Genomic DNA, 26,797 nt, shown 5'->3' with positions numbered 1-26,797 from the left:
TGCATACAGATGGATTAAAATGCTATACATCTGAAACTAAGCACTATAAATCAATGTTGCCTCTATAAAACTTTACAGTCCAAAAACTAAATAAAATCTCCAAATGAATTCCAAGTTCACGATTAAAACAACATAAAGTGAATCTACATAATAAGAGTATAGTCAACAGCATGATGATCCACTGAAAAATGTCCTAGAGCTATAAAAAGCATGACCACTCTTGACAAGGATGTGATCCCATCCTTGGCAGGATAGATAGTCCTCTCACCTCATCCAACACAATCCAATGGCCTGCCTTCAGAGCTGCAAGCAAGGGGCCATCACGCCAGGCAAACTCTCCCCCCTTGCCACCTTCAACTGGTAGATCTGCTCCAAACAGGTCTGTGATATCCTTTGAAGTGGAGAAGAAACAGACAAAAGCCAACATCATATTATAAATTAACTAGACTTCAAGACCTATAAAGCTAAATACTTGGGTCTCATGCCACTTTTTCTTCTTATACCCGCAATGGTAGTAATCAATCCCAGTACTTCTTTCCAGGAGTCCAGACAAGCCCCCGAAAGCTTCTCATCACAATATTACAAGTTAAATGACTGGAGTTAGAATTCTAGATCAATAGTTCTCAGTTTTGTCGATGCTTGGAAATCTGTGAGCTTTAAGAAACAAGTATCTGTGTCCTGCAACCAGACTGATTTCCAAGATATTCTCATTTAGCTTGTCATTTCTGTCCCAAATTCTCACAGGATTGTTAAGTCACTATCTTTAATGATTTTTTAGGAAGAACAGAAATAATGAGACATTATATTAAATACCAAAGTGGGTAACTCAAGAAAATTAGAATAAAGCATCAAGAGCAGATATTACAGATGTCAGGTATTAATGAATCCAGAAGGTGAATTTCTTTGGAAGCTCATGTTCCTGTGGTCTATCATCACAATAAAATATTTAGGATACTGACAACGTCATAACTATTTCTGATTAGGAAACTATCTTTTATCACCATTAAATATCTAGGATACTAACAATGTCATAATTATTTCTGATTAGGTAACTATAAATAGATCACTCCCTATAAGAAAGATAAGCTTTAGAACCCCACACTTACCGTCTGCTCCGACAAGTTGATTCGAACAAGGGTGTTGCCTGAAGCCTTTGCTAATGCTCCCACCAAACTAGTCTTGCCCACACCAGGAGAGCCCTCTAGAAGAATGGGTTTATTCAATTTTGTAGCTCTTAAAAGCCTCTGGGCATTCATAGCTGTGGTGCCTGCACTGAGTGCATAGTCAGCAATATTATTCCTGTGCAGGATAGGTCCTTAGGAAGGGAAAAGTCATACATAAGCTGCTTATCACCAAATTGTACACACATGTCAACTCAAAATTTTAAGAACCCATCCAAGGACTGTCAGCTAAGAGTGACTGGCAGTGAAGATGTGTAGTCATATTTTAACATTTCCCCACTTTACGTCCATAAAATGCTTTACAAGAACAGCCAGCAGCACTTTCTTCAATTGTGCCCACTACACTTATCTATCACCTATACCTTTCTACACCGATACCTAATATATAGGTCAAACAGCAAGCACACATCATTCTTGTCACAAACTACACCTGTAATTACCACATGTAGCTGTGCAACTTATCTTGTACTTTCACTTTCCTAAATGTCAAGTGGCAGTTAAGCATAAGGGCGACATGATTCCATACAAGCAATTTTTTTCCAATGTTTTTGGGCCACCAAGACTCTTCAGGATCCTTAGCTATAACATAGTTAACTGCAAGACTAGTAACAGTCTTATAGGAGTTATAATATTTGGCAGTTTTTTGCATACCAGTTTGGAGGGAGTGGGAGTTCGGAAAACATTTATTACAACAGCAAAGGAAGCAGAAGCAAGGACCTCCACACACACAGCCACAAGCCAGGTCACTATCATATAACTCCCACATTGAATACTGAACACTATGATGATGGTTTGAGGCAAGGATTTAGTGGTTAGATCATGGTGCCCCATCAGGGATGATGAGAGTACTGTTGAAGAGGGAGAGGAAAAGAGGGCAATGTTCCCGTTGGCCAAGAACTTGAGATTATTCTGTTCACTACTGAAACCCTAATAACTGCAGCTATACTTCCATATTTTAGGTACTCAACAATTATTAATGTGGGAAGGAATGAATAAGAAAAAAATGACCATTTGGGAAACAACAATCTGAAAAATTAAGAGTATCTTAAAAGATATCTATTGTAATGGTCTCATTTAAGTATTTGATAGAGGCAACGTGGTAAGAATGATAACTCAAATCTACATGCATTTCCCATGGAGTCAAGGCCACATGTCAGAAGTCACGAACAGGACAATGAATTTAAAAATATCTACCCTTCAAGGGTTCACAAAACTGTCTTTATAAAAGGTGGCTAGGGGCCTCCCTTGTGGCGCAAGGGGTTAAGCATCAGCACTATGAAGCAATCCGCAGCCACTATAGCACGGATTCAATCCCCAGCCAGGGAGGTGACCCACACGGTGCAGCAGACCTCTCCTGTCTCGCCTGCTGCTCCCCTCAGCAGTGGATTTCAGTCAATCCATCTGTTCTGTTCCCCACTCTATCTCTGGTGAATCCTCTCACATACTGCCCCCCCCCACCCTCTGGCCTACACCCCAGCTCTTGCACACATAAATAAATAAATCTTATAAATAAATAAATAAATAAATAAATAAATAAATAATGAAAGGTGGTGAGATTCTATAGTTGATACATTATGGGCTGGATTTCACTATAGAAAAGTTCTTGTTTTGAGCGCCAAATAATAAATGGATTTTCATACACTATTCAGGTTAAGGAGTTTCTATTTCCTCCCTAATTTTATAAGTGGTTACATATTTTTATCCATTTATGCAATTAGTTATGCAATGTCAGATTTTAACTCAGATAACTAGTTCAAAAATAATCATGAGTATGATACAGTAAAATTAGATCACAATAAAAGTTAAGCACCCATGATCTACGAAAACTATTATCTAAAATCATTCTTACCCCTTGGTATAAAAAATGGATAAATTCCCCAAAGATTATCTATCCCAGTGAATTCTTTAGCCTTAGTTCTGTCATAAATCTTTAATTCATTTTTCTGACATTCTGTAAGTCGGATTATCTTGGACAGTTTCTTGATGAGGAATTTCAGGCATTCTTTGCGAGCCAAGAGTGCTGTACCAAATCCAGAGGAAGTCACCCCTAGAAGATAGACAATCAAGCCATCAAACAACAGCACTCACATGAAACTTCACAACCATTTACTTTGCATAAATTATGGTAGAGGAAATGAGGCCCTACCTGAATTACAGCCTTAATACAATTGCCAGGGCCAGCAATTCTAAGGAAAAAAGTCTGACATCTGTGTCCTCACAATTTACAGATCATCATTCATGATAAATCGGGCTGAAGCAAAGAGTACTAATGAGGTACTAATGATCATTTTAGCTTATATTTCTTATCTTCCTGGATCATAAAACAGAACTTAAATATTGGCTTTTATGAAATTATAATAAAACAAAATAAATGAAGGAGTCATTAAGAATTTTCCATTCCTTAGGAGTAATGACATTGGCATATCCAGTCTTCTTTCTATTCAGTCACCCCTTGATGTTTACTAATTGCCTGATAAGAAAAGTTTCAACCATCTCTCAAAAAGCGTAAGAAGAAAAGGGAAGTCATCCTGAGTCCTGGAAATGTTAGAGTAAGTGATTCTATAGAGTATCTATGTCAGAGATGCAGACTTGTTCCATTTGGTACTTCCCATTATCCCAAATCCCTTATTCCCACCAATCAGCAGTTAACATACCTGAACCTATTCCATCTATATACACCAGGCATGCAGCGTGTACAAAAGATGTCACAGTGGAAATGGTCTCTGGCCTTTTCAAAGCAGCTTCTGCCCCCATTGTGTTCATGAAGTTAACCCAGGACAGGATATCTCTGATACTGACCACACACCTTCGGCCAAACTCTTGGTGGGTCAACCAGTCAATGAAATCCAGCATCACTTCAGCTATATCAGCTCCTAAGAAGCAAAGTATTTGCTATTTACAGAAGACGCTAGAATGGGATAGCCTAAGATGAGTCCACACTCCATGAAATCATGCAAATTTTTGTGAATGTACATTAATGATTTTTCTGAGAAGGGTCCACAGGTTTTTATCACATTCCCAAAAGGTTCATGAATACAATTCCACACGTACCAAAACAACAAAAACCTTGAGAATTATAGTCTTGAGAATCTGCCCTGAAAATTGCTAAAAGAAATAGTTATTTGATTCCTGATTGCATAAAATTTTGATGTTAAGACACAATGACTTTAGGGAATATACAAATTTTATTATATTTTAAACTGAGTCACCGGATTATCATTTTCATGAAAACAATGCTTTGAGAAGTACTGGTTATTTAAGAGTGTGAGGTTGGAAAAAGCAATCCACTTGCCTCTTGGGAAAAATGCATAGATTCTTTAACACATCAATTTCATGAAACTTTGTTCATACTATAACTATATGGATAGGATAATGCTACTTCAGAGATTTGTAATCATATTTACATATTGCTAATGTATACTCCCAACTCCAACACACACCCTCCCTCTACCCCACTACCATCAGCCTTAGAAAATGCTCACCTTTATGATCTGTTCTGCCCAGAGACAATCCTGGATAAAGATTACGGCTGATGATCTGAATTAAATCTTCACGGTTTGTACTTTGAGGGCACCATATTTCTGTAAACCGGTTTCTTAAGGCAGGAGAGAGCTACAGTGAACATAAACAAACCATATGAGGAAAGCTAGAATACAAATCCTGCGAAAGAATGTTAATTGTCTGGCAATTACTAGATCCTTCTTTTATTATTTATGTTGTAAGATACAATTTATGGAAGACCGCCTTTGTCCCGGCTCCTTCCATATGTCAACCCACTAATCTCCACATTTCCCAAGTCAGTATTGTCAAGAAATTGTATACAGGCATAGATCAGAACTTCAAAGTCCTGCAGAATAAGCACCATTCCAGCCCCAGTGGGTAATTCCCCAATGAACACTGATACCTAAGCCAAGGCCCTTCTTTTTATTTTATCTATAATTACATAACCACTACTTGAAGAAATAAATTCTATCTAACTATGAAGTGGGGCAGGGCAACTACCTGTAACAGGTGAAAATTTCTTTTATGTGGCTTTTCTGCATAGCAAAAAAGAACTGTGTAGTCCCTCCAGTCTCAGGAACTGTCTTCTCTCTGGAATCCTCTTATCCTCTGCCCCAAGTTCTTCAGCCCCCAATCACAAATATCTGTGATTGTCACATGTGTGCAGTGGTCCGTTTATTTTTTTTTTTTCATGACAAAAATGCTATCCATCATCTATCAGACCTATCTTAGCAGAACCTGGAACAATGTCTGTATTCAGGAACAGTTCAAAAAAGTACCAGTGATCATGTGAATGTTCCTCCTGATCACGCTAGATAACCAGTACCTCTAGTTTTCAGAATCCTACCTCCCTCTGCTTATCAAAAACCTACAATCAAAATGTAGCTTTCCTTAGGTAAAAGTTGGCCATCTTTGTCTAAAAAAAAATCTAAGCTAACCTAAGAGGCAAGTTAATGCATAAGCTTTAAATCTGATATTCTATGCCATTTCTACTTGCCAAGGAGACAATTACTACATTCTTTGAAATTGTATTGTATTTTATTTGTTCTCCTCACAAGCACAGTGATAATCTATCTTCTTATGCTACTGAGGAAAATCTGACCCAAAAAAACACGTTCACATTTCAGATTCCCACAAAGCTACCAAGAATCTTAACTACCTGGTGCACCATCAACCTGTTTTTCCCCAGCATCCCTAACCTTTCACCACACTACCTTTTTCCTAACAGACCAAATCCCCCAGACTTCACTTAGTAGCTTCAAAAGCCTGAAAGCCATGGAATACTAGGTACTAGATCCTGTCTGTATTCTGTTAACACCCTCTGAACAGAAGTATAATGCCCTCCAGCCTTTCCTTTACCTACAGCCTGACAAAGATCCACACAGACCTAGAGAGAATAAATATGCTTTACTGCAAAATGGCTACATATTTTTTGTCATTTTGAAATCACTCATAAAATCACACTTGTGTTTAAAAGAGTTGACTCTTTTCTCATCCATAAAACTAGGATAATAATTCTTCAATGCAGAATTCTTGTGAGCTTTGTTACAGTGATATACGCAAAGGGCTGGGCCGTGTGACTGAAATTTCAGGCACATGCACAAAGTAAGATGTCTAACAAGGAAACGTTTATCTACCAGATTATTTTTCAATCTAATAATGATTCCAAAATATCCTTCTCTAAAAAAAAAGTATCTTTCTCGATCTTTACCAGTTTTTATCTGTCATAAAAATCCAAATGCATTTTTACAAAGTATATTTATGGGTGCTAGCAAGCAAGTAATTACAATTCAGGAACACCTTACCTCTTTTTTTCCAAAATCACCTCCAGGATTCATGGTCGCTAAGATGCGGAATTTTTTCCCAGCAGTCAACAGTTCTACCTCATTATCCTTGTCCTCTATGCTCCCTTTTTCAGCTAACACCAGAGACTTTTCTACTTCAAGGACACTAAAAGACAGAAAGTTGGAATATAAAATTAGAAAGGGTTTATTTATTTCATCTATTTTGATCTTCACTGATCTTTAAAGAGAAAAAAAAAAAAAACTCTTCTGCTGAGTTTTCACTTCACTTCAAGAACTCAAACAACCTAATCACCCATCTCACAGAACTAGAAGAACAATAAAAAAGCCAAAAAGCCAGTATAGGAAAGGAATAATAAAAATCAAGCAGAAACAAATGAAATAGAAATTAAAAAACAATCCAGGCGCCTTGCTCGTGGCACAAGGGGTTAAGCACAGCACTGTGAAGCTATGCGCAGCCTCTGTAGCATGAGTTTGATCCCCAGCCAGGGAGCTATCCACATGGTGCAGCAGACCTCTCCTGTCTCGCACACTGTTCCTCTCAGTAGTGTGTTTCAGTCAATCTGCCTGTTCTGTTCCCCACTCTGTCTCTGGTGAATCCTCTCACCCCCCACACCTCTGGCCTGTACCCCAGTTCCTGTATGCATAAATAAATAAATCTTTAAAAAAAATTAACACAAAGCGAGACAAGAAATCTTTATATGAAATGTCCTGAAAAGACAAATCTATAGAGACAGAAAATACATTAGCAGTTGTCTAAAGTAGGCAACTGACAGTTAATCAGATATAAATTGTAAATGGACAAGAGAGTCCCCCTCGGATAAAGGAAGTGTTATAGAACTGGACTGTAGGGCCTCCCTGGTGGTGCAAGGGTTAAGTGTCAGCACTATGAAGCTATCCGCAGCCACTGCAGCATGAGTTCAACCCTGGTCAAGGAGGTGACCCACATGGTGCAGCAGACCTCTCCTGTCTCGCCCACAGCTCCCCTCAGCAGTGTATTTCAGTCAATCTGCCTGTTTTGTTTCACACTCTGTCTTTGGTGAATCCTTTCACTCCTCAACCCCCACCTCTGGCCTGTACCCCAGCTCTGGTATGCATAATTATTTTTTTAATATTTTATTTTATATAATTTTTACATCATTTTTTCATTTTTGCACAATGTATCCATTTTCATTTTGGTTATATTCCCAATTGCACCCCCTCCCTTATTTTGACCCTAATCCTTCCTCTCCCCGCCCCCCGTAATGTGTCTCTGGTGTATAGTTGCTTGTTGATTTTGATTTTTACTTTGCATTAATTAGTATTTTTCCTGGACCCTTATTTAGGTTTTCTAAATTCCTGCTATGAGTGAGACCATAATAAATCAATCTTGGGGAAAAAAAACAAACTGGATTGCAGTGATGGCAAAAGGGTCAAGAGAGAAAAGTGACTATATATTGATTCATTTTGAAAACCATAGCCACAACCTCTAGGATTCTGATTATATTTCTTTCCAAAAAAAATAATGGCCACAAAATTTGACTTAAATGTGTTTCAACATAGGCACATTGTTATAGCCCTGCTATCTCATAGTCACATGTCTCTTTCTGATCACTGATAGTAAAACAGAAAAACTAGATCTCAAAGGAGTCCCTGAAGGATAAAGCCAAAAGAAACAGTAACTCATTATCATTTTCAAACATTTACAGTGCACCTATGAGGAACACTACTATGCACAAGAATTATTATCTATAAAAACTTCATCTGCAAAAACATCAAAACACAGGGCAAACCTCTCAAGCATGTACCTGTTAAGTCTTTCCAGGACAGAGTCATCAGCCAGTGAGATCTCATCCAAGAGGAAAAAGCCATCCTCCTTCATTGCCAGAACCAGAGGTCCATCATACCACTCAAAAAGCTTTGATGTGTCAATTTCTTCCTACAATTTGGAAAAGAAGGGGATTAAAGGGCAAATGACTCCATAAGACAATACTGAAGTAGTCAGCTGGTATCTGCTGTGGTGAATTGGTCATTGTGTAAACAGGGTATGAGAAAAAGCAATAGATCTTATAGATCCAGGATGTATATTAACAGTGAACATGTAAAGATAAGATGCACACATACATCACATATGGAATAAAACCCCCCACCATAAACAATATGGCGTGCTGTTGACTCATGCACAGACAACTGCAATTCTTTTACCATATTATCATTTGCAACTGAACAAACCTTATCTTTTGGCTTCTGTCTCACTGGCCGCAGCCCCCCGAGAAAGTCCGATGTCTCCATGTGTAAGTGGCAGTTAACTGAGAATAATTTCTGATTTGCCAAGGCTGCAAACACCTGACAGATGGTAGTTTTCCCACACCTGTTAGAGAGACACACCAGGATGACAAGGAACATGAGTACCAAATATACTCCCACAATCACCCCAGTCAGCAAAAGAAGGAGCTGTTATAAGTTTTTGCAGCAGCAGTCAGGGCTGGCCAACACAGGACCTCTGCAATCTAAGACCTCTGCCCTTCCCCCCAAACACCAACATCATGCCATGTTCCTTATCCAGAATGACATGCACTGTACAAATTACATCCTTTCCCAACTTCTACCAAAAACCAAGGGATGGAGGAAAAGTCCTATCCTCAGAGACTTTCAAGAGACACTAGCTCATCTATTCTTCTTTTTTCTACACTTATAGAATGAATGACACTGTTTAACATAATTAAACAAGGAAAAAACCCACAAAAGCAGCCCCCAGTGGTAATGATTCAAAAAATCATTTGTTTCCATAAAAACAGTCTGAAAAGGGCCTCCCCAGTGGCGCAGCAGTTGAGCGCTGGGTTGAGAAGTTGCCCGCAGCCTCTGCAGCGCCGGTTCAATCCCCAGCCATGGGTGAGGGTCCCACATGGCACGCAGAACTCTCCTGTCGCCCACTGCTCCCCTCAGCAGTGTACTTCGTCAGTCTGCCTGCTCTGCTCTCCCCTCTGACTCTGGTGAATTCTCTCAACCTCCCGCACTTCTGACAGCACCCAGTGCTTGTATGTATAAATAAATCAATCCTTAAAAAAAAAAAAAAAAAAAAAAGGGTCTGAAAATACAAGCATTTGTAGACCTCTGTTTTGGTTCTTAGTAGGAAAAAAGAAAACAAGGCAGCAATGGGAAAAAAATACAAAATTACTTTGAGTCTTTTAGAGATAACTCAAGTAATTCTACAGAATTGAACTGAGTTATTGTCACAGAACTTTACCCAGTGTCTCCAACCAGAAGCACCGGTTCGCCAAATTCCAATGCCCTTCCCACCAGCACTGCCAGTCTCCTCATGTCCTCTGTCCACACAATATGGCTGAACTTAGATTCCAATGTGGATATGTGAGTAGACAATTTACCTGTCAAAGGTAGAATAAATATTTAGATTCTAAAATGAGACAACTAAATTCATTCTCTGGATATTTTGGCATACTTACTCAGCAATTTTAGGACACTTTCTTTAGAGAAGAGGGATTGAGGGCATAATTTTTTCTTAAAATGTTTTTCAAGCACATCTTGAATTACATTTACCTCCTCCTGCTTCCTGACTCGGCCTGCCAGAAGCATAAAACCTGTTTAAAAAAAAGAAATTATGTGTAGAGTGGTAGTAGCAAGGGATGTTGAGACTATGGAATGAAAGCAACTCTTACATGCTGTTAGTGGAGAGAAATTCTAAAAAGGCACTTTGGAAAACTGGGAGAACCTATTACATCTAACCACAATAAGCACCAACAATATGATTTCTGGATAGACCACAACTTAAGTGAACACGTGTGTGCCAAAAGACACATACAGGAGCCCTCTAAGCAGCTTTATTCATAAGTAGAAACAAACCAGCAGACGACCTCTCCCATCTTGCCTGCTGCTCCTCTCAGTTTACTTCAATAAATACCCCTTTTCTGTTCTCCACTGTCTCTGGTAAACTCTTCCACACCCATACTGCCCACCTACACCCAAGTAAAATTTGGTGGCCCAAGTGAGGGTAGAATATAGGGGAGTAGGGTACAGGGATCTTTCCTATTTTCTCTTTTTCTGATTCTGTGGTAGACTACAAGGAACCCTCGGAACAACTGAAGGTATCTGGTGGGGGTACAGCCCAAATTACTGAAATGTTTCAGGCACCTCAAAAACTGCTGTGGCCCAATAGGGCGGAGAACAGCCTTTTGTTCCTTTGAAACCCCCAGTAGACTGTTTGGCTGGTGGACAACAACCAAAAGGATCTAGCTTGGCCACCCCCAAACGTCCCTGAAAGGTTCCCATGAGCTGGGCAGTCCACCATAGCTGGGATGGCAAGCAGTTTCACTTTATCACCTGTTGCTCCTGCTAGCAGTGTATCTCAATAAATCCCTTTTTTCTGTTCTCCAAAAACAAAGTAGAAGCAATCCAGATGTCCATCAATAAGTGAATGGATGAACATATTGTGGTATATCTATACAATGGGTGACAACATAACAACAAAAAAAGAAGTCTGAAACATATAACAGCATGGTTGAATCTCGCAACAGGTCGAGTGAAAAGAAAGTCAGACCCAAATAGTAACTGCATGATCCTGTTCGGATGAAGCTCAAGCACAGGCAAAATCAGTCATTAGTGTCAGAAGCCAAAGAACTGGTTACTACCAGGAAACAGAAAACTGGCCAGAGGCATAAAGGAATCTACTGATGTGCTGAAAATATTAAAACCTTGGTCTAGGTGGTGATTCAAAGTGTATGTGTGTGTGTGTGTGTGTGTGTACACATATATATGTAAAAATATGCCAAGCTGCATATGAAATAATAAAGCACTTCAACCATTTTATTATATGTATCAATAACCAAGTTCTTAAAAAATAATGTTCCTCTAATCTTTACCTGTAAAAAGAGAAAATAAAACTCTCATGGATTAGTTTCATTTACTCTCTTCTGTATTAATTATCCCATTAATGACTAATTGGCAGCTTTCAAGTTGTACCCAGTCCATATTGGCACAGAAGCCTACAGACTTGAGGGGAAAAGGCTGTGTCTAGAATACTTCATAAGATGTATATATTGATCACAAGCTGGAAAAGATAGGTTTTAATTAAAGTTTGACATCTGACAAAATTTCAATTAGAAAGCATTTGATTGAAAACATACCATCATTAGCTAAATGCTGTAGCCAATCATACTCCTTTTCGGTCTGCTCAGCCCATCTATATCTTTCAGCCCATCGAAACAGATCACGAAGGGTAATGAAGCCCTGCTTTCCAGCAAACACTGAAGAACTTCTGCGATAGGACTATTAAAATATCAAAGCAGGAATAATCTTTTATACAGTATAACTTATAGATAACTCCTAATAAATGTAAGCTCCCATTAAATCATTTCATTCCTGTGATAAGATTAAGTTTTAAATGCAAACAATCATTTCAAGAAAAACACTCAAACTCATGTATAATAATATAAACAATGGCATTCCATATTCCATAAGCCATACAGAAAAGGACTGTAAGTAATAACAGAAATGATGGCAAGTATGTAGGAAGCTTAGTCCCTATACTATGGAACATAATGGAAGAGTGTTAGTACTATTAGCATTCTGAATAGTTATTTGACAATGTATACTTTATGATCAAGAACACTTTCAATGCCATAAAATAAATGAAAAATTTTTTTGAAACCAATAGTAGCTTTGCACTTGACAAGAGAGAGTCACATAGAAAGGATCTCCTCAGTTACATCAAGGATGACAGCCACTTGAAAAACAAAAAATGTACTTTGTCAAGTCAACTCCCAGCCTAAACAAAAGGTTTGAAAAGCATCCACAAATAGGAAACTGTCATCAAAGAAAAATGTAGAAAAGGTTTAATGTATTATAGGTTACAAAACAAAACTAAAAAGTAGATACTAAAGAATGCATTTAAAAACAAGACCCTTCCACTTTAAAAACAAAAAGGATAAACTGCTGTTACTTCTACCCAAAAGAACTATCAAATATAATCCACACATTCCAATTAAAACTAAATACTAGCGAGATGGAATACCTGAAGATCCAGCATGACTTTAACCAACTTGCTGCAATAGGAGGGTGGCAAACAACACCGCTTGTGCAAAATTGTTTCCAACTCAGAACTAGGCAATTCATCAAAGTGTAATTCCACAAACCGATTTCTAAAGGCTCTAGAAAGCACCTAGAAAATGCAGAGAAAGAACATGGAAAAGGGGCCTCTTCAATTAACTTTCAAAATGTAGGCTCTGTCATTCACCACCAAAAGAAAAATACTTCAACGGAGGTAAAAACATCTCAGTCTTTCCAACAAAGATTTGCTATTCAATGAGGTAACAAATGAAAGGGGGCAAATGTCACATACCTTTCTGCCTCCATAAAGTCCAGGAGGATTTTGGGTAGCAAAAAGCATGAAACGGGGGTGTGCTTTAACAACCTCTTGAGTTTCTGTTATGAGCAATTCACGGTTATCATCTAACAGTCTGTTCAGAGCCTCTAACACATCAGTAGGAGCCAGATTTAATTCATCTAAAATAATCCAGTAGCCCTTTCTCATAGCATCAATAAGAACACCTTGGAGGAAATAATTAGTATATAAATTAGTTCTTTAAACGATGTTGTATATAAATCAATACCAGATTATAATTAAATTTCAAATTAATCTCTGCAATGAGTCTTACCCCAAAATCATTTGTGATGCTGAATGTCAAGGAAGCACAATTTCCAACTAAAATGGCTCCTTTTATTTCTCACAGAAGAGCCAAGGATGACAAATACTGTATTTCTAGCTTGTTTTGCCCCTGCAGTCTAATTTCATTTAAAACATCACATTCTCTTCTTTTTTAGATTGAACAATATAAAGTTTTTTTAAATAATTCATTTATTCATGTATATATTTCACATCATTGCTTTTTTTTTTTTTTACAATCTTTGTTTTTTCTCAGGTGTAGTCCCCATAATATTTTCACCAATTCACCGGTGCACCATCACGATATTCCCTTGTGCTTTTCCCACCCTCATTTTGCCCCCCTCCCTCCCCTCCTCTGCACAATGTCTGATTTATAGCTGTCTATTTTTGCTCTGTTGTGTTGTGTTTTTTATTATTTTTTCCCCTGATCCCTTATTTGGTTCCCCTATATTCCTCCTATGAGTGAAACCATCCAATATTTTTCTTTTCCTTCTAATTTATTTCACAGAGCATAATCCCTTCTAGCTCTGTCCATGTTGCTGCAAATGGCATGAGTTTATCTTTTTTGATTGCTGAATAGTATTCCACTGTGTATATATACCACATCTTCTTGATCCAGTCATCTATTTATGGCCATTTGGGTTGTTTCCAAGTCTTACCTATCATAAATAATAAATAGTGCTGCAATAAACATAGAGGTGCAGGTATCCTTTTGAATGAATGTTTTTGGGTCCTTTGGGTAGATCCCTAGGAGTGGAATTACTGGGTCATATGGTAGTTCCATTTTTAGTAGACTAAGGAACCTCCACACAGATCTCCATAGTGGTTGGACCAATTTTCATTCCAATCAGCAGTGTAGGAGAGCTTCTTTTTCATCACATCCTCACCGACATTTGTTGTCACCAGTTTTTTTAATATGTGCCATTCTCACTGCTGAAAGATGGTATCTCATCATGGTTTTGATTAGCATTTCCCTGATTATGAGGGACGTTAAACATTTTTTCATATGTCTACTGGCCATTTACATTTCCTCTTTGGAGAAGTGTCTTTTAAGCTTTTCTGCCCATATTTGACTGCATTGTAAAACATCACATTCTTATAGCTATTCTTTTAGCTACTGTCCAATGCTTACCCTGTTCTTTTCAGAATCTAAGAAATGAAGTAGCAATTTAACATCAATCTTCAAAACTTAGGTCCAATCCTGTATAATACATCTGACAAGGTCAGCATAAGCCAAAAGAACCCTTAACCATCACCTCCCCTTAACTATCATGTGTTTCAATTAGAAAGGATAGATTAACTGAAGAAATAAATCTAAAGAAGTAAAGTCTACACCAACCGCATGGAATAATAACCTACCTTCTTTAAAAACAAGCTTCCCTGAGGAGTCAGATGTATAACAACCAATGTATTCCTGAATATCCGTGTGTTCATGATTATTGATACGCACACAGTGGTTGCCAGTAGCTGCAGCCAGCCACCGGATCAGGCTTGTTTTACCAACTGATGTCTCTCCCTGAATCAGCACTGGATAGGTTCTTAAGATTAGCCAATAAAGCAACAAAACAAAACAAAAAAATCAGAAATCACAAGTCAAGTACCATCTAAAAAAAGCAATAAATTCATCATTTAACATTAGTATGAAATAACAATTTAATATGCCTGTAGTGTACAACTGTAGTGTTTATAAAACCCTGAGAGGTTTCTTTGTAAAAACAGCTCCTCAGAAAATACTGAAGAAAGCAATTCTAACTTCTTTCACACCATTTGTGAGAAAAATTAACCAGGACGGTTGTCACTTAACAAAAAATGGGTAATGAGCAATCATCAATAAATACTGAAAACCAGTCAACATAGCCTGCATCCATACTACTGCCACCAAAGGTAGAACTACCAACAATACTTTGCTAGTACTGACTTTAAAGCAATTATTCACTTAGCCAAAGAGTAACAATAAAGCACACAGAAAGTTAAGGAAGTTAAGATTAAAAAGTCATTTATATGCTGATAAAACTTCACAATAGTGAGAGAAAAGGTCCACACACCCTGCAGACACCACACGGACTATGTCTCTCAGGTTCAGCTTGACAGAAGATGTAAGAATGTACGTCTCATCTATTGTAGGTTCCTTGTCTCCCACCGAAATCCAATAGCCTTCAACCTGGATAAGCCGACCTCCTTTTGGTTCTGGAATAGGCTGAAAGAAACATTTAGAGAAAGAACCCATCCCATGACAACTATGAAATTCTTTCAGAGAGGGGCATAAAGTAGGAAAATAAGTTGTGATCAAGAATACTGCCCCTGTTCTGGATTCTTTCAACATTGAAACCCATGGGGCCTCCCTGGTGGCACAAGGGGTTGAGACACAGCACTATGAAGCTATCCACAGCCTCTGCAGCACAGGTTCGATCCCTGGCTGGCCAAGGAGAAACCCACATGGCACAGCAGACCTCTCCTGTCTCGCCCACTGCTCCCCTCAGCAAAATATTTCAGTCTGCCTGTTCTGTTCCCCCCTCTGTCTCTATTGAATCCTCTCAACCCCCACACCTCTGGCCTGTACCCAAGTTCTTGCATGCATAAATAAATGAATCTTAAAAAAAAAAAATTTAAAGCCTGCGAGTGACACATTAAAATGGTTTTGGAGAATAAGAACAAAATGGTAGCATGGTTGGTTTTAAATTCAGGTAAAAGTAGGTTTGGGGGGATGGGGGGACTCCCCGGTGGCGCAGTGAGTCGAGCACTGCGCTGTGAAGCTGTCCACAGCCTCTGAAACTCAGGTTCAATTCCCGGCAGCTGGGGAGAGTCCCACATGGCACGGCAGACCTCTCCTGTTGTGCCGGCTGCTCCCCTCAGCAGTGCTTTTGGTCTGTCTGCCTGTTCTGCTCCCCACTCTGTCTCTGGTGAATCCTCTCACCCTCCCGAGCTTCTGGCCTGTACCCCAGCTATTCTATAAATAAATAAAAAATAAATAAATCTTAAAAAAAAAAAAAGTCGGTTTGGGTAGAAATGTTGTATCAAAATATTTTCTCAGTTTATGATTTCACTCAATTCTTTTCTACCAAAACCTGAAGTATTTTGATATAAAACAAACATTTCTTAATTACACTGTTCTCCAAAAAGGTCCAGTGTGATGTAAGGAAGAAGGGCTTTGAATTGTTATATTCTTGACCCCTAGGCCTTAAGAAATATAACTGACCCTCCAGGGAAGCTAAACTACTAAATTTAAAACTGTGGATGATGGCATAATCTTTCAAAGACGGTGAAATTTATTGGGTTGATTTACATAAAATTGCCCTTTTTATAGATCAAAAATAACCAGGGGTCAAAACTACTCTTCCAGAAGAACATTTTAGCCCGTAACTTGAGACTATGATTCTTCACACTGCTTTTACGGTATCCTTAAATTAAACTGAGGAACAGTATGAAAAGGGGATCTTTAGACCCCCATCATCTATAACCGTAAGCAATATACAGAAAGGCAAAATAGAAAAGAATGCTAGACGGATAATAATCAAGCCTCAATGTTTTTATAATTTACCAGAAGTATTTTTCATGTATTACTTTTATATTTTTTAAAAAGAAAATAAGATTGACTCTAAAGTAACTCTAAGTACCAGTGGCTCTTTCTTACTAAAGAGCAGGCAATGAACACACTTAGCAAATTAGTTTGTGAATCATTTTTTTTCAATCTCTTTCAGTCTCATGAATTTTATAATATCCCCTGGACAAATTCAAATGCTTGATGTATATTATAAAAAAAAATTTAAAACCCAACCATCAATGAGAAGGGAATCATCCAACAAATCACGCTATCATCCAACAAAATGCTATGTGACCATTATCAAGCATATACAGAAATCTCTGGTACAGACACAAAAACATACGTAAGATATAGTTAGGCTCAAAAGGAGTTGTAGAATACTGTTGTAAGATGGTTCCATTTATATTAAATATACACTATAATTTACCTTGATAAAATATACACAGCAAAATTTGAACATAGTAAAATAAATCACACAGTTTAGATGGAAAGGTCTTATGCACAGTGTTTAGGACACCAAAGAGTAAGATAATTGGAAACTCTTACCATCTATTGTTTAAATTTTCTGCAAGAGATTTTTTTTTATAATTAGAACTATTTTTTAAAAAAGGTTGAAAATTTGCTAATTCAGTCTTATATTTATGTTAGACAAGTCAAAAACAAACAAAAACTACATACCTGCTTTAGCAGACTTTTAATACTGCCAGAGACAATGTGTTGACAAATGAGCTTCTGAACTGTTGGGTGTGATGACCTGTCAAGTTGTGTTAAGAAACCCAAACAAAAGCCCTAGAAAAAATGCAAATATGCAAAATAATATTACTTGTCAGTAATGAGAGGTCAACAAATTTTCAGGCAAAATTAACCTCTTGGGGCCTCCCGTGGTGGCGCAGCAGTTGAGCTCTGGGTTGCAAAGCTGCTCACAGCCTCTGCAGCACTGGTTCGATCCCCGGCCGCCGGGCGAGGGTCCCACATGGTGCGCAGACCTCTCCTGCCGCGCCCCTCAGCAGTGTATTTCGTCAGTCTGCCTGTTCTGTTCCCTGCTCTGGTGAATTCGCTCACCCTCCCACACTTCTGACTGTACCCAGTGCTTGTATAAATAAACAAATAAATCTTAAAAAAAAAAAAGAAAAGAAAAATACCAATAAATAAATAAATAAATAAACAAACAAACAAAATTAACCTCTTGGGTGATGCTGGTTCCCAGAACTTTTTTTTTTTTTAAAGATTTATTTATTTATGCATACAAGAGCAGGGGTGCAGGCCAGAGGTGTGGGGGGTGAGAGGATTCACCAGAGACAGAGCAGGAAACAGAACAGGTAGATCGATCAATGGAAGTATACTGCTGAGGGGAGCAGCGGGTAGTCAGGAGAGGTCTGCTGCGCCTGTGGGTTGCTCCCTGGCCGTCTGGGGATCAAATTCGTGCTGCAGAGGCTGTGGACAGCTTCACGGGCTGCGTCTTAACCCCTTGTACCACCAGGGAGGCCCTGGTTCCCAGAACTTTTAAATATGATCCAATAGTAGAAGACAGGGCCTCCCTGGTGGTGCAAGGGTTAAGTTGCAGAACTATGAAGCTATCTGTAGCCACTGCAGCATGAGTTTGATCCCTGACAGGCCAGGGATATAACCCATATGGCACAGCAGACCTCTCCTGTCTCACCCGCTGCTCCCTTCAGCAGTGTATTTCAGTCAATCCGCCTGTTCGGTTCCCCACTGAGTCTCTGGTGAATCATCTCACCACCTGTACTGGCCTATACCCCAGTTCTTGCATGTATAAATAAATAAATTTTAAAAAAAAATAGTAGAAAACACAGCAGAGTAATCTGGTATGAAAGACTGTGGGTTAATCTAAATGGAAAGCACAGGCAAACCTGGTATATGAATCCCTGCTCCCTCTTTTCCTGTGATCAGTCCACCCAGCAAGGTCCCATCCAAAGAATTTACAAAGACCTCATAAAGTGAGCGCTGGATGTTGCTACACGGATTGGAGGCTGCAAATCGTAGGGCCCTGCAGAGAGTCCGAAGGCTGTAGTGTGGTCTATGGCCAGTCCCATCCACCAATTTTGTCCCAGACTCTTTCCGCACAGCTGTGTAGAAGCTACAAAGGGGATGCAGTTCAGGTAATTTCATCAACTAATAGATATTTAATATTTTGTTGTTGTTCCCATTTCTCTACAGACTCTCAAAAGGCACTTTTATAGATTAGATGGTAAAACAAATACAATTTCCTTGAGCATTGATCAAAATTGCTCACACTTTTTTTGTTTTACACACACAGCTATTATCTTTCAAAACAAGAAAATGAGGATCTATTAGTTTACTTTAGAAAGTAAAGTAAGAATTAAGAAATTCAAGTTCCAATTCCTTTATCAAACAAGTACTGATGGAAAGATGAGAAGCTTCTGGTTCTTAAGGAAAAGTTGATGAGATCTGAGGGTCCTTTGCAAGAATATACTATATCCACATTCAGTGTTCCAGAGTCAGCTCTAACTTGAGAGGTAAATGAAATCCCTGGGCAATCTTTAATGGTGATGAATAAGCACATAGAAAACAAAAGTCATGATGTTTTGAAAGACTATGGATGTAACTATGATAACGTTAAAAGGCATGAAGATATGATTATCATTACCACATACTTTAGTAGTCTGCAAGATAATGAGAGAAGAAGCTTCAGACTGAAGAATGGCAAGAAACTCAAATGTTTGTGAAATTCATGATCAATTACAACAAGAACAAGAGAAACTAAGTATGTGTTTCAGATGAAATTCCAAGTTCTTATCCACATAAGACTTGTGCTGCTTCTTTACAATCTAGTTATACATTCTTTTTACAAATCTACATTCCCAAAGTGGGATTTTTATATATGGAATATGCACTACTTTGCATTAACATTTTCCAATAATCTTTCTATAATCCCAATGTTACATCTTCAGCTTTTGCATTTTAACTGTATATATTTATACTTTTATTCAAATATTCCTGGTTAACAAAAGGTCTTCCAAATTTAGAATGTGGTGTGATAACCATTCCAACACATTTTGGCAACTATCTCCTTGACGAGTCTATTTAAAATAGGACTCCAGGGCCTCCTTGGTGGCGCAAGGGGTTAAGTCTCAGCACTATGAAGCTATCAGCAGCCACTGCAGCACAAGTTCGATTCCCAGCCAAGGCACTAACTCACATGGCCCAGCAGACCTCTCCTGTCTCGCCCACTGTTCCCCTCAGCAGTGTATTTCAGTAGATCTGTCTGTTCTGCTTCCCACTCTGTCTCTGTTGAATCCTCTCACCCCCTGCACCTCTGGCCTACACCCTAGTTCTGATACGCTAAAATAAAAATCTAAAAAAAAAAAAAGACTCCAAGCCTTCATTATCTAACCTCTATTTGTTTATTTTCCTTCACTCATTACAAATGAAAATACTAATTATCTATTATTTATTGGTTATTATCACATCTACAATAAGCTTTATGGCTTTTTGTCTTATTTATAGCTATTACCCTAGTATTTGAGCACTCAGTAATTATTTGTATACAAAAAAAAGACCACAAAATGCAAAGTAAAACATTAATACGATCATATTTCAAAACCTTTAGATACCGTATATTTCTTTCCAGAGAAAAGAAATTATATCAGTGATGTTTCCAGAGCGAAAGAATTTTGTTTCTGACAGTCAGTACTAGAATTCAGATTCTCTGATACAAAAGATTGCACCCTTTCCACATGGCATACAAAAAAAAAAAAAAAAAAAAAAAAAAAAAAACAGAGGAAAGACACTCAAACACACCACTGTACTTTATTCAATGAAGCCTCTATTAATTCCAAACCTGAATTGATCATTTCTACCAAGTTCTTTTTCTACTATATCCTATATCCCACATTGCTAGTATTCAAATTACAAAGTAAGACTTCATGACCAAAATATATGCCATTTACATCTCCAGAAATTAGAACTTTTATCTATGAATACGGAAGTAATTATGAGAGCATTATCTAATTATTTACATATTCTTGTAAGTAGTGACTCATAGTTTTCTATGTAATTTCCTTAGGAAAACACAAGGCAGTTTAGAAGTTTCCAAATTTAAAATAGAAATCTAAATAATAAATGTTCCATCAGTCTTCCCTACTCAGAAGCAAAACAGAAAAGTGAAAGTACATAAACATGAGGCATACAACTACATTCAGATAACTTACTTTATGATTCCTTGTACTGTGTTCTTGCTCACACTCAATCCTCTTAGATAATCATCAATAAGAATTTGTAAGTCTTCTTTACTTTCCAATTCTTCTACATAAAGTTCTGTGAACCTGTGGGAAAATTATGATAATCACTTTCTAGGAAATTAAAACAGCTATTCTGACAATGAAAAAAATACAAACCAAAAAAGTATGTAAGTTCGTTTTACTTTCATGTGGTATAAAACATAAAAAGCCTTTCAATTTGACATACAAACTGATCATAATGAAATGAGAGATACTTCAGTTGTTAAATAAACTCTACCATTATTACTTTTCTGCAATGAACTCTTCTGTGAATAGTTCTTGCAAAAAATAGTTAGAAAAATAAGACCTTTGATCCTCATTTTCATATATTTTTGATCCTAAGTACATGTAATAAAAAAAATACATGCAACAAAAATTGTTGGGGAAAGAAAAATACTAATTTTAATGCAATTTCTAAAATTTTCCTCAGAAGCCTTTAATATTTTTGTAAGTTTTAACTATTTTAAAATAGTTTATTTTAGAACTAAAAATTCAACAAAAGTTACCAACAAATAAATATTGTAATTTATCTTTTCACAAATGCTAAACACATAAAACACCAACAATAAAATATCTTGTTCATATCAGCCAATGTTTAGTGGTAGAAACTGAAACTTAAAAGTTCTATTACAAATCTTTAACCTCATCCAAAGAGGACTCTATTCTTAATATGTATTTCTACTACTGTATGTTAAATTTTTGTGTGAACTTTTACTAATATCTACAATGCTATCTGTAAGTGGAAAGATCTGTTTTCAACATCTCCATGAACCATTACGTGTCAGATGAACAGTCCAAAGGAAAAGATTTTCTAGTATTCTGGGTGGGTTACCATATTTCTACCACCTACAGAAAGTAGAGGAAGAGGAATATTGTAAATAAAGAAGCTAAAGATTCTTCTATCAGAGATCATGAATTAAAAAAAAAAAAGATTTATTTGTGCATACAAGAACTGGGGTATAGGCCAGTGGTCCATGAGGTGAGATGATTCACCCGGAGACATACTGGGGAGCAGAACAGGAGGACCTACTAAAATACACTGCAGAGGGGAGTGGCGGGCGAGAGAGGAGAGGTCTGCTGCGCCATGTGGATAATTATCTTCCTGACCTGCCGGGGATCAAACGTGTGCTGCAGTGGCTGCGGATAGCTTCATAGTGCTGCGACTTAACCCCTTGCACCACCAGGGAGGCCCCAGAGATCATGAAATTTTAAGCATTGTTATGAAGTTTGGTTATTAATATTATCAAACAATAAATAAAGAGACCTTTTGAAGTCTTTAGGAACCAGGCCATGACCCCTCATCTGTTTCTTTTTTAAGTTAATTCTTATTAATTCTTTTTAAATAAGATAACATCAGTTTATAACACTGCATATGATTCAGAAATATAAGATTCCACTTCTTCAGGTATATGCTACCACATCCAGGCACCCATAGTCCTCCACCATAGTCAACTGGGCGTCTCACCACTTCCCTTTCCACCCTCCTTTTATCTCTCCCCCTCTGGTAGCCTCAGTTTTATAGTCAGATTCCCTCACCTGTTTCTTATTCCTGGTGGGAGATTTCTTTTGCCCACATCAGTTGCTGGATTCATACAAGCAAATAAACGAAAGTCAGGATGACGAGCCAGTGGTTCTATCAAGAAAAAAATTATAAATTCTCAACACCTTGTAACAATCAAGTCATCAGTCACAGGCCCCCAGACACCTTGTAACAATCAAGTCATCAGTCACAGGCCCCCAGAACAACATTACCTACTTCCACAGAATTACAGGCTAAGCAACCCTGTCTTAGGCTCATAAAAGTTGGTGTTGGTACTCAATCCATCATTGCCTGTTCACAAACCCCAATGAAAAGTTTCCAGACCTAGGTATATCATTTACTCTAATGATATCATTCTAACTTTTTATGGTATGGCTGTTCAGTGTTAATTTATCTTTCATCATCTAATTTTCCATCTATTTTGTAACTAAGAATACATGTCTACCACATACTACTCAAATGACTTGACAAATTGTTTTATTCTTCTTTTCAGTCATCATATCACTTAGCAACATGGCTTAGATTTAAATCTAAGCAATATAACATTGGTAACTTGGTTTACAACAGTGCATATGACTCAGAAATATAAGGTACCACCTCTTCACTGGAGACCCAGATAATCCACTTAACCCAAAGAACCTTACTCTAAAGAAGTCAAAGTGCCTTGTGCCAAGTCAAAGCTCCTGGAGATTAAGTGCTACCTGTGTCTCCTCGATCCAGCAATACCAGGGAGCCCGAGGATCCTTCAAGTAAACCACTCAGACATTCTAATGTCTCTGGAGCAGCCAGATTAATCTCATCCAACAAGATCCACTCTCCTTTCTTCACAGCCTGAGCTAATGTACCCTAAAAGAAAATAGAGTAAGATAAAAAGCTAAGAATCCTTTTAAATAAAGATATCAAAAGCAATTATGCTGAGAGGGTTAGAAATAGAACCAAGGGAAAACCTCTCCCACTTGATTAGTTTAGATTTTACATTTCATATGACTGCCAGCTTCTTGCCAGAGTTAAGACTAGTTTTTTTTGTTTAATGTCCAAAAGGATGAAAAGAGTATCTCTGAAACCTAACAGTGAGATGAAACAAACTACATCATCTCATTATATGGATGGTGAAATAAAAGATAACTTACAAAGTATTCAAAAAAAAAAAGGTGCCAAAGGGGTTATTAAAAGCACCCAAAATAAACATGGGATCAGACCATGAGTTGTCTAATATCAGATATATAACTCAATCAAAAGTGTGCTGTGGTTTTAATACAGACCTTTTATAGTTGCTAAAGAATATCAAAATCAATCTATCCTCAGTTCTAGTCTACTGATTTTGTATCTTCAGGTTCTTTTGCCAATAGCAGTAAAAAAAATCCTACAAATCATTCAGCTGACACATTATCAAAAATTGAATTGTTTTACTATTATTAAACTGTTTTTTATACTTTTCTTTTATGTATAGCCTAACAAAGAATCTTCCACAAATTTAACTGAAAAAATATAGAACAAATGTATTAAATATTAAGCTTCAGTGCAATGACAGTCATGAAATATAAACTCCTGTTTAAGAGTACTTAAACAGGACATTATAAGTGGTGATTTAAAAAATAATCCTAAGATTAATTACTGATGACACCAATAGACAAGTGATTGAGTGAATCTTCTACCAAAATACCATCTTTAATTCTCACTCTCTCACACACACACAGAGCTATAAACAATAGAGTTCACCAGTTGTCCTCCAACTGTACATTTAAAAATTATGGGGATACTCATCAAGATCTCATAATTTCCATAAAGCTCATTTTTCAAAATTTTCTCCCAGAAATATTATTTTATTGTTTAGGCATAGACAGCAAACAGTAAAAACATTAACATGAAGAGAATACAAAATAGTGGCCTACATAAAACTTTCATTTTGCATCAAATCAACATTCCCTTAACCCAAAAAGCAAAATACCTCTACAAATGCAAACAAAAGGGCATTTTCAGTCATTTTCATCTGTTGTTGGGCATGACTTAGCCTAAGACCAAGTGCTTCCCATTTCTCTTTTAGGAGTAAACCTAGAAAAAAGTAAAGACAGAAACTTAACACATTTTCAGTTGTAGCATATATAAAACCTTAAGCAGATATAAAAACATATAATTAACCAAACACACAAAATCAAAGATCTGAAAGAGAGATGTAAAGAACTAAGTCCAAACAGTTACATATGCTAACTATGAGTTATTTTCCTGTGTATATGCATTGGTTTACTTATTTACCTTCAAAACAACCCTCTTGAACTAAGTACTCTTATTTCCATTTTGTATATGAGGAAACACAGAGATGTTAACAAAGCTATTACCTGTAAGTGAGGATTTACTGTAAGCTCTTTTTCTAGGGAAATGTGAATTACTGTGCCTAAGTGGCACTTGTACATGAATATTATCAACTGTTTTTTTATGTAAATCATACCATGAATCACAGAAGCAGCAACATTTTAATACTAGTTATTAGTCATCTTTCCCTATGGCCTATAAAGCTCCAATTTGTAATGTTTCATTCTTCCCCCAAATGCTTCTCCTAATTCTGCTGAGACCCAAGTAAGGATTCACAGACCTCAAGTAAGGATTCCTCTCTCGAGGGCCTCCCCAGTGGCGCAGCGGTTGAGCGCTGGGTTGCGAAGCTGCCCGCAGCCTCTGCAACCCCGGTTCGATCGCCAGGCAAGGGTCCCGCATGGCGCGCAGACCTCTCCTGCCTTCCCCGCTGCTCCCCTCAGCAGTGTACTTCGTCAGTCTGCCTGTTCTGCTCTCCACTCTGGCTCTGGTGAATTCTCTCACCCTCCCACGTTTCTGACTGTACTCAGTGCTTGTATAAATAAATAAATAAATAAATAAATAAACCTTTAACAAAAAAAAGAAAGAAAAAAAAAAAAAGAATTCCTCTCTCTAGGTTGCATTCTTACCAGTTTCATTCTCTTTTTCACCCTTGTTAACAGCCGACTTGTGCACATGCTGCATTAGTCTCAGGAGATCATGCCACCGTTTCTGCCTATAGCAGGTCTGAATGTGACCCAAGAAGGTAAAATTTTGTTTCTTGGAAAATGTCTGGGAAAAGAGTTCTTCAAATGCCTCTCGCAGGGGAAGCCAAATAAGCTTGTGGTCCACCGGTTTGTAACTGCAACAAAAGGTCAATGTGATTCATAAATCTTTGAAGGTAATAGAAATTGGAAAGCAAACTTAGAGTTAAGTGTAGGCTTCCACATAAAATCAGAAATACTGTAGCAATAATTTATCTGTTAAAGTTGTATTTTATTTTTAAAAAAGATTTATTTATTTATGCATACAAGAACTGGGGTTCTAGGCCAGAGGTGTGGGAGGTGAAAGGATTTACCAGAGACAGAGCAGGGAACAGAACAGGCAGAATGACTGAAATACACTGCTGAGGGGAGCAGCGGGCAAGTCAGGAGAGGTCTGCTGCACCATGTGGGTTGCGCCCTGGCCGGGGATCAAACATGTGCTGCAGTGGCTGCGGATAGCTTCATAGGTTGCATCTTAACCCCTTGCAACACCGCTATAAAGTTTTAAATTATAGTCTATATTCTCCATTCCAAATGTATTAAGGACCTATACTAAAATTAACTAGACTAGATAACACAATTACGAAAAAATTTTACATTCCCACTTAGGCAGTAAAAAGGTACATTGTTTATTTTACTAACATGTTTAAATTAACATCATGTATAACACTTAATGATTAACCATGTTTTATTAAGATTAACCTAAAAGATTTCAGAATATTATAAAAGAAAGAACACTTATATGTTCAGTGAACTCAAGTGCATGTCTTCTGAATTGTAGGAGTAGGGGTTTCTCCCAAAGATACTAACTGGGGAGAGAGTGGCATTCTTAGCCACTGTAATAATTTAGACCCTCCAAAGCTCAATTTTTTACTTCTTAGCTTTTAGACTACCTTGTTCCTTAGCATTTAATTCTCTGGTTAGGAAATTAGGAAATGGATTAGTAAAGGTAAGTTGAATTTTAATTCAATATAATATGGGGGAGGGAGGTTGACAATGCAAAAAGAGTCAAAAAGCTAAAAGATTAGTTGCACAAAGAGCATAAAATGTGGCTGAAAATTTTCAAGTATACAGTTTTCCATATCCTAAGATATGAAATAGTAAAATGGATAAATTTCATTTCTAAGACCAATAATTTAAGTTGAAAACTAAAATGATTCAAAAACACTTCAGAACAGTCAAGCACATTAGAGAACTCATGAGTTATTATTTACTCATTTTCCACAGTTCTAGTCTACTGATTTCAATAATTTTTTGAAAAT

General features: G+C 37.5%; 1 protein-coding gene across 3 annotated transcripts in view; it reads right to left on the bottom strand.

The window, feature by feature from the left end:
- Positions 1-26,797, bottom strand: part of MDN1 (midasin AAA ATPase 1) — a gene marked incomplete at both ends in the record, with an annotated part of 130,774 nt that overhangs the window by 70,994 nt on the left and 32,983 nt on the right. For all 3 annotated transcript variants that reach the window (XM_084227907.1, XM_084227908.1, XM_084227909.1), the window contains 22 exons: positions 269-391; positions 1,107-1,315; positions 3,031-3,228; positions 3,836-4,054; positions 4,664-4,793; positions 6,488-6,632; positions 8,272-8,402; positions 8,696-8,834; positions 9,711-9,849; positions 9,928-10,062; positions 11,605-11,746; positions 12,492-12,638; positions 12,819-13,027; positions 14,502-14,680; positions 15,188-15,339; positions 17,362-17,472; positions 18,634-18,781; positions 20,877-20,990; positions 22,482-22,578; positions 23,187-23,331; positions 24,434-24,537; positions 25,422-25,633. In XM_084227907.1, the coding sequence (XP_084084033.1) occupies positions 269-391; positions 1,107-1,315; positions 3,031-3,228; positions 3,836-4,054; positions 4,664-4,793; positions 6,488-6,632; positions 8,272-8,402; positions 8,696-8,834; positions 9,711-9,849; positions 9,928-10,062; positions 11,605-11,746; positions 12,492-12,638; positions 12,819-13,027; positions 14,502-14,680; positions 15,188-15,339; positions 17,362-17,472; positions 18,634-18,781; positions 20,877-20,990; positions 22,482-22,578; positions 23,187-23,331; positions 24,434-24,537; positions 25,422-25,633 (3,328 nt within the window). The remainder of the gene's footprint in view (positions 1-268; positions 392-1,106; positions 1,316-3,030; positions 3,229-3,835; positions 4,055-4,663; positions 4,794-6,487; positions 6,633-8,271; positions 8,403-8,695; positions 8,835-9,710; positions 9,850-9,927; positions 10,063-11,604; positions 11,747-12,491; positions 12,639-12,818; positions 13,028-14,501; positions 14,681-15,187; positions 15,340-17,361; positions 17,473-18,633; positions 18,782-20,876; positions 20,991-22,481; positions 22,579-23,186; positions 23,332-24,433; positions 24,538-25,421; positions 25,634-26,797) is intronic.

Source organism: Talpa europaea, assembly GCF_964194135.1.
Source record: "Talpa europaea genome assembly, chromosome: 2".
Taxonomy (NCBI): Eukaryota; Metazoa; Chordata; class Mammalia; order Eulipotyphla; family Talpidae; genus Talpa; species Talpa europaea.
Note: the sequence above shows the minus strand (reverse complement) of the source record. Positions and strands in the feature narration are given on the sequence as shown.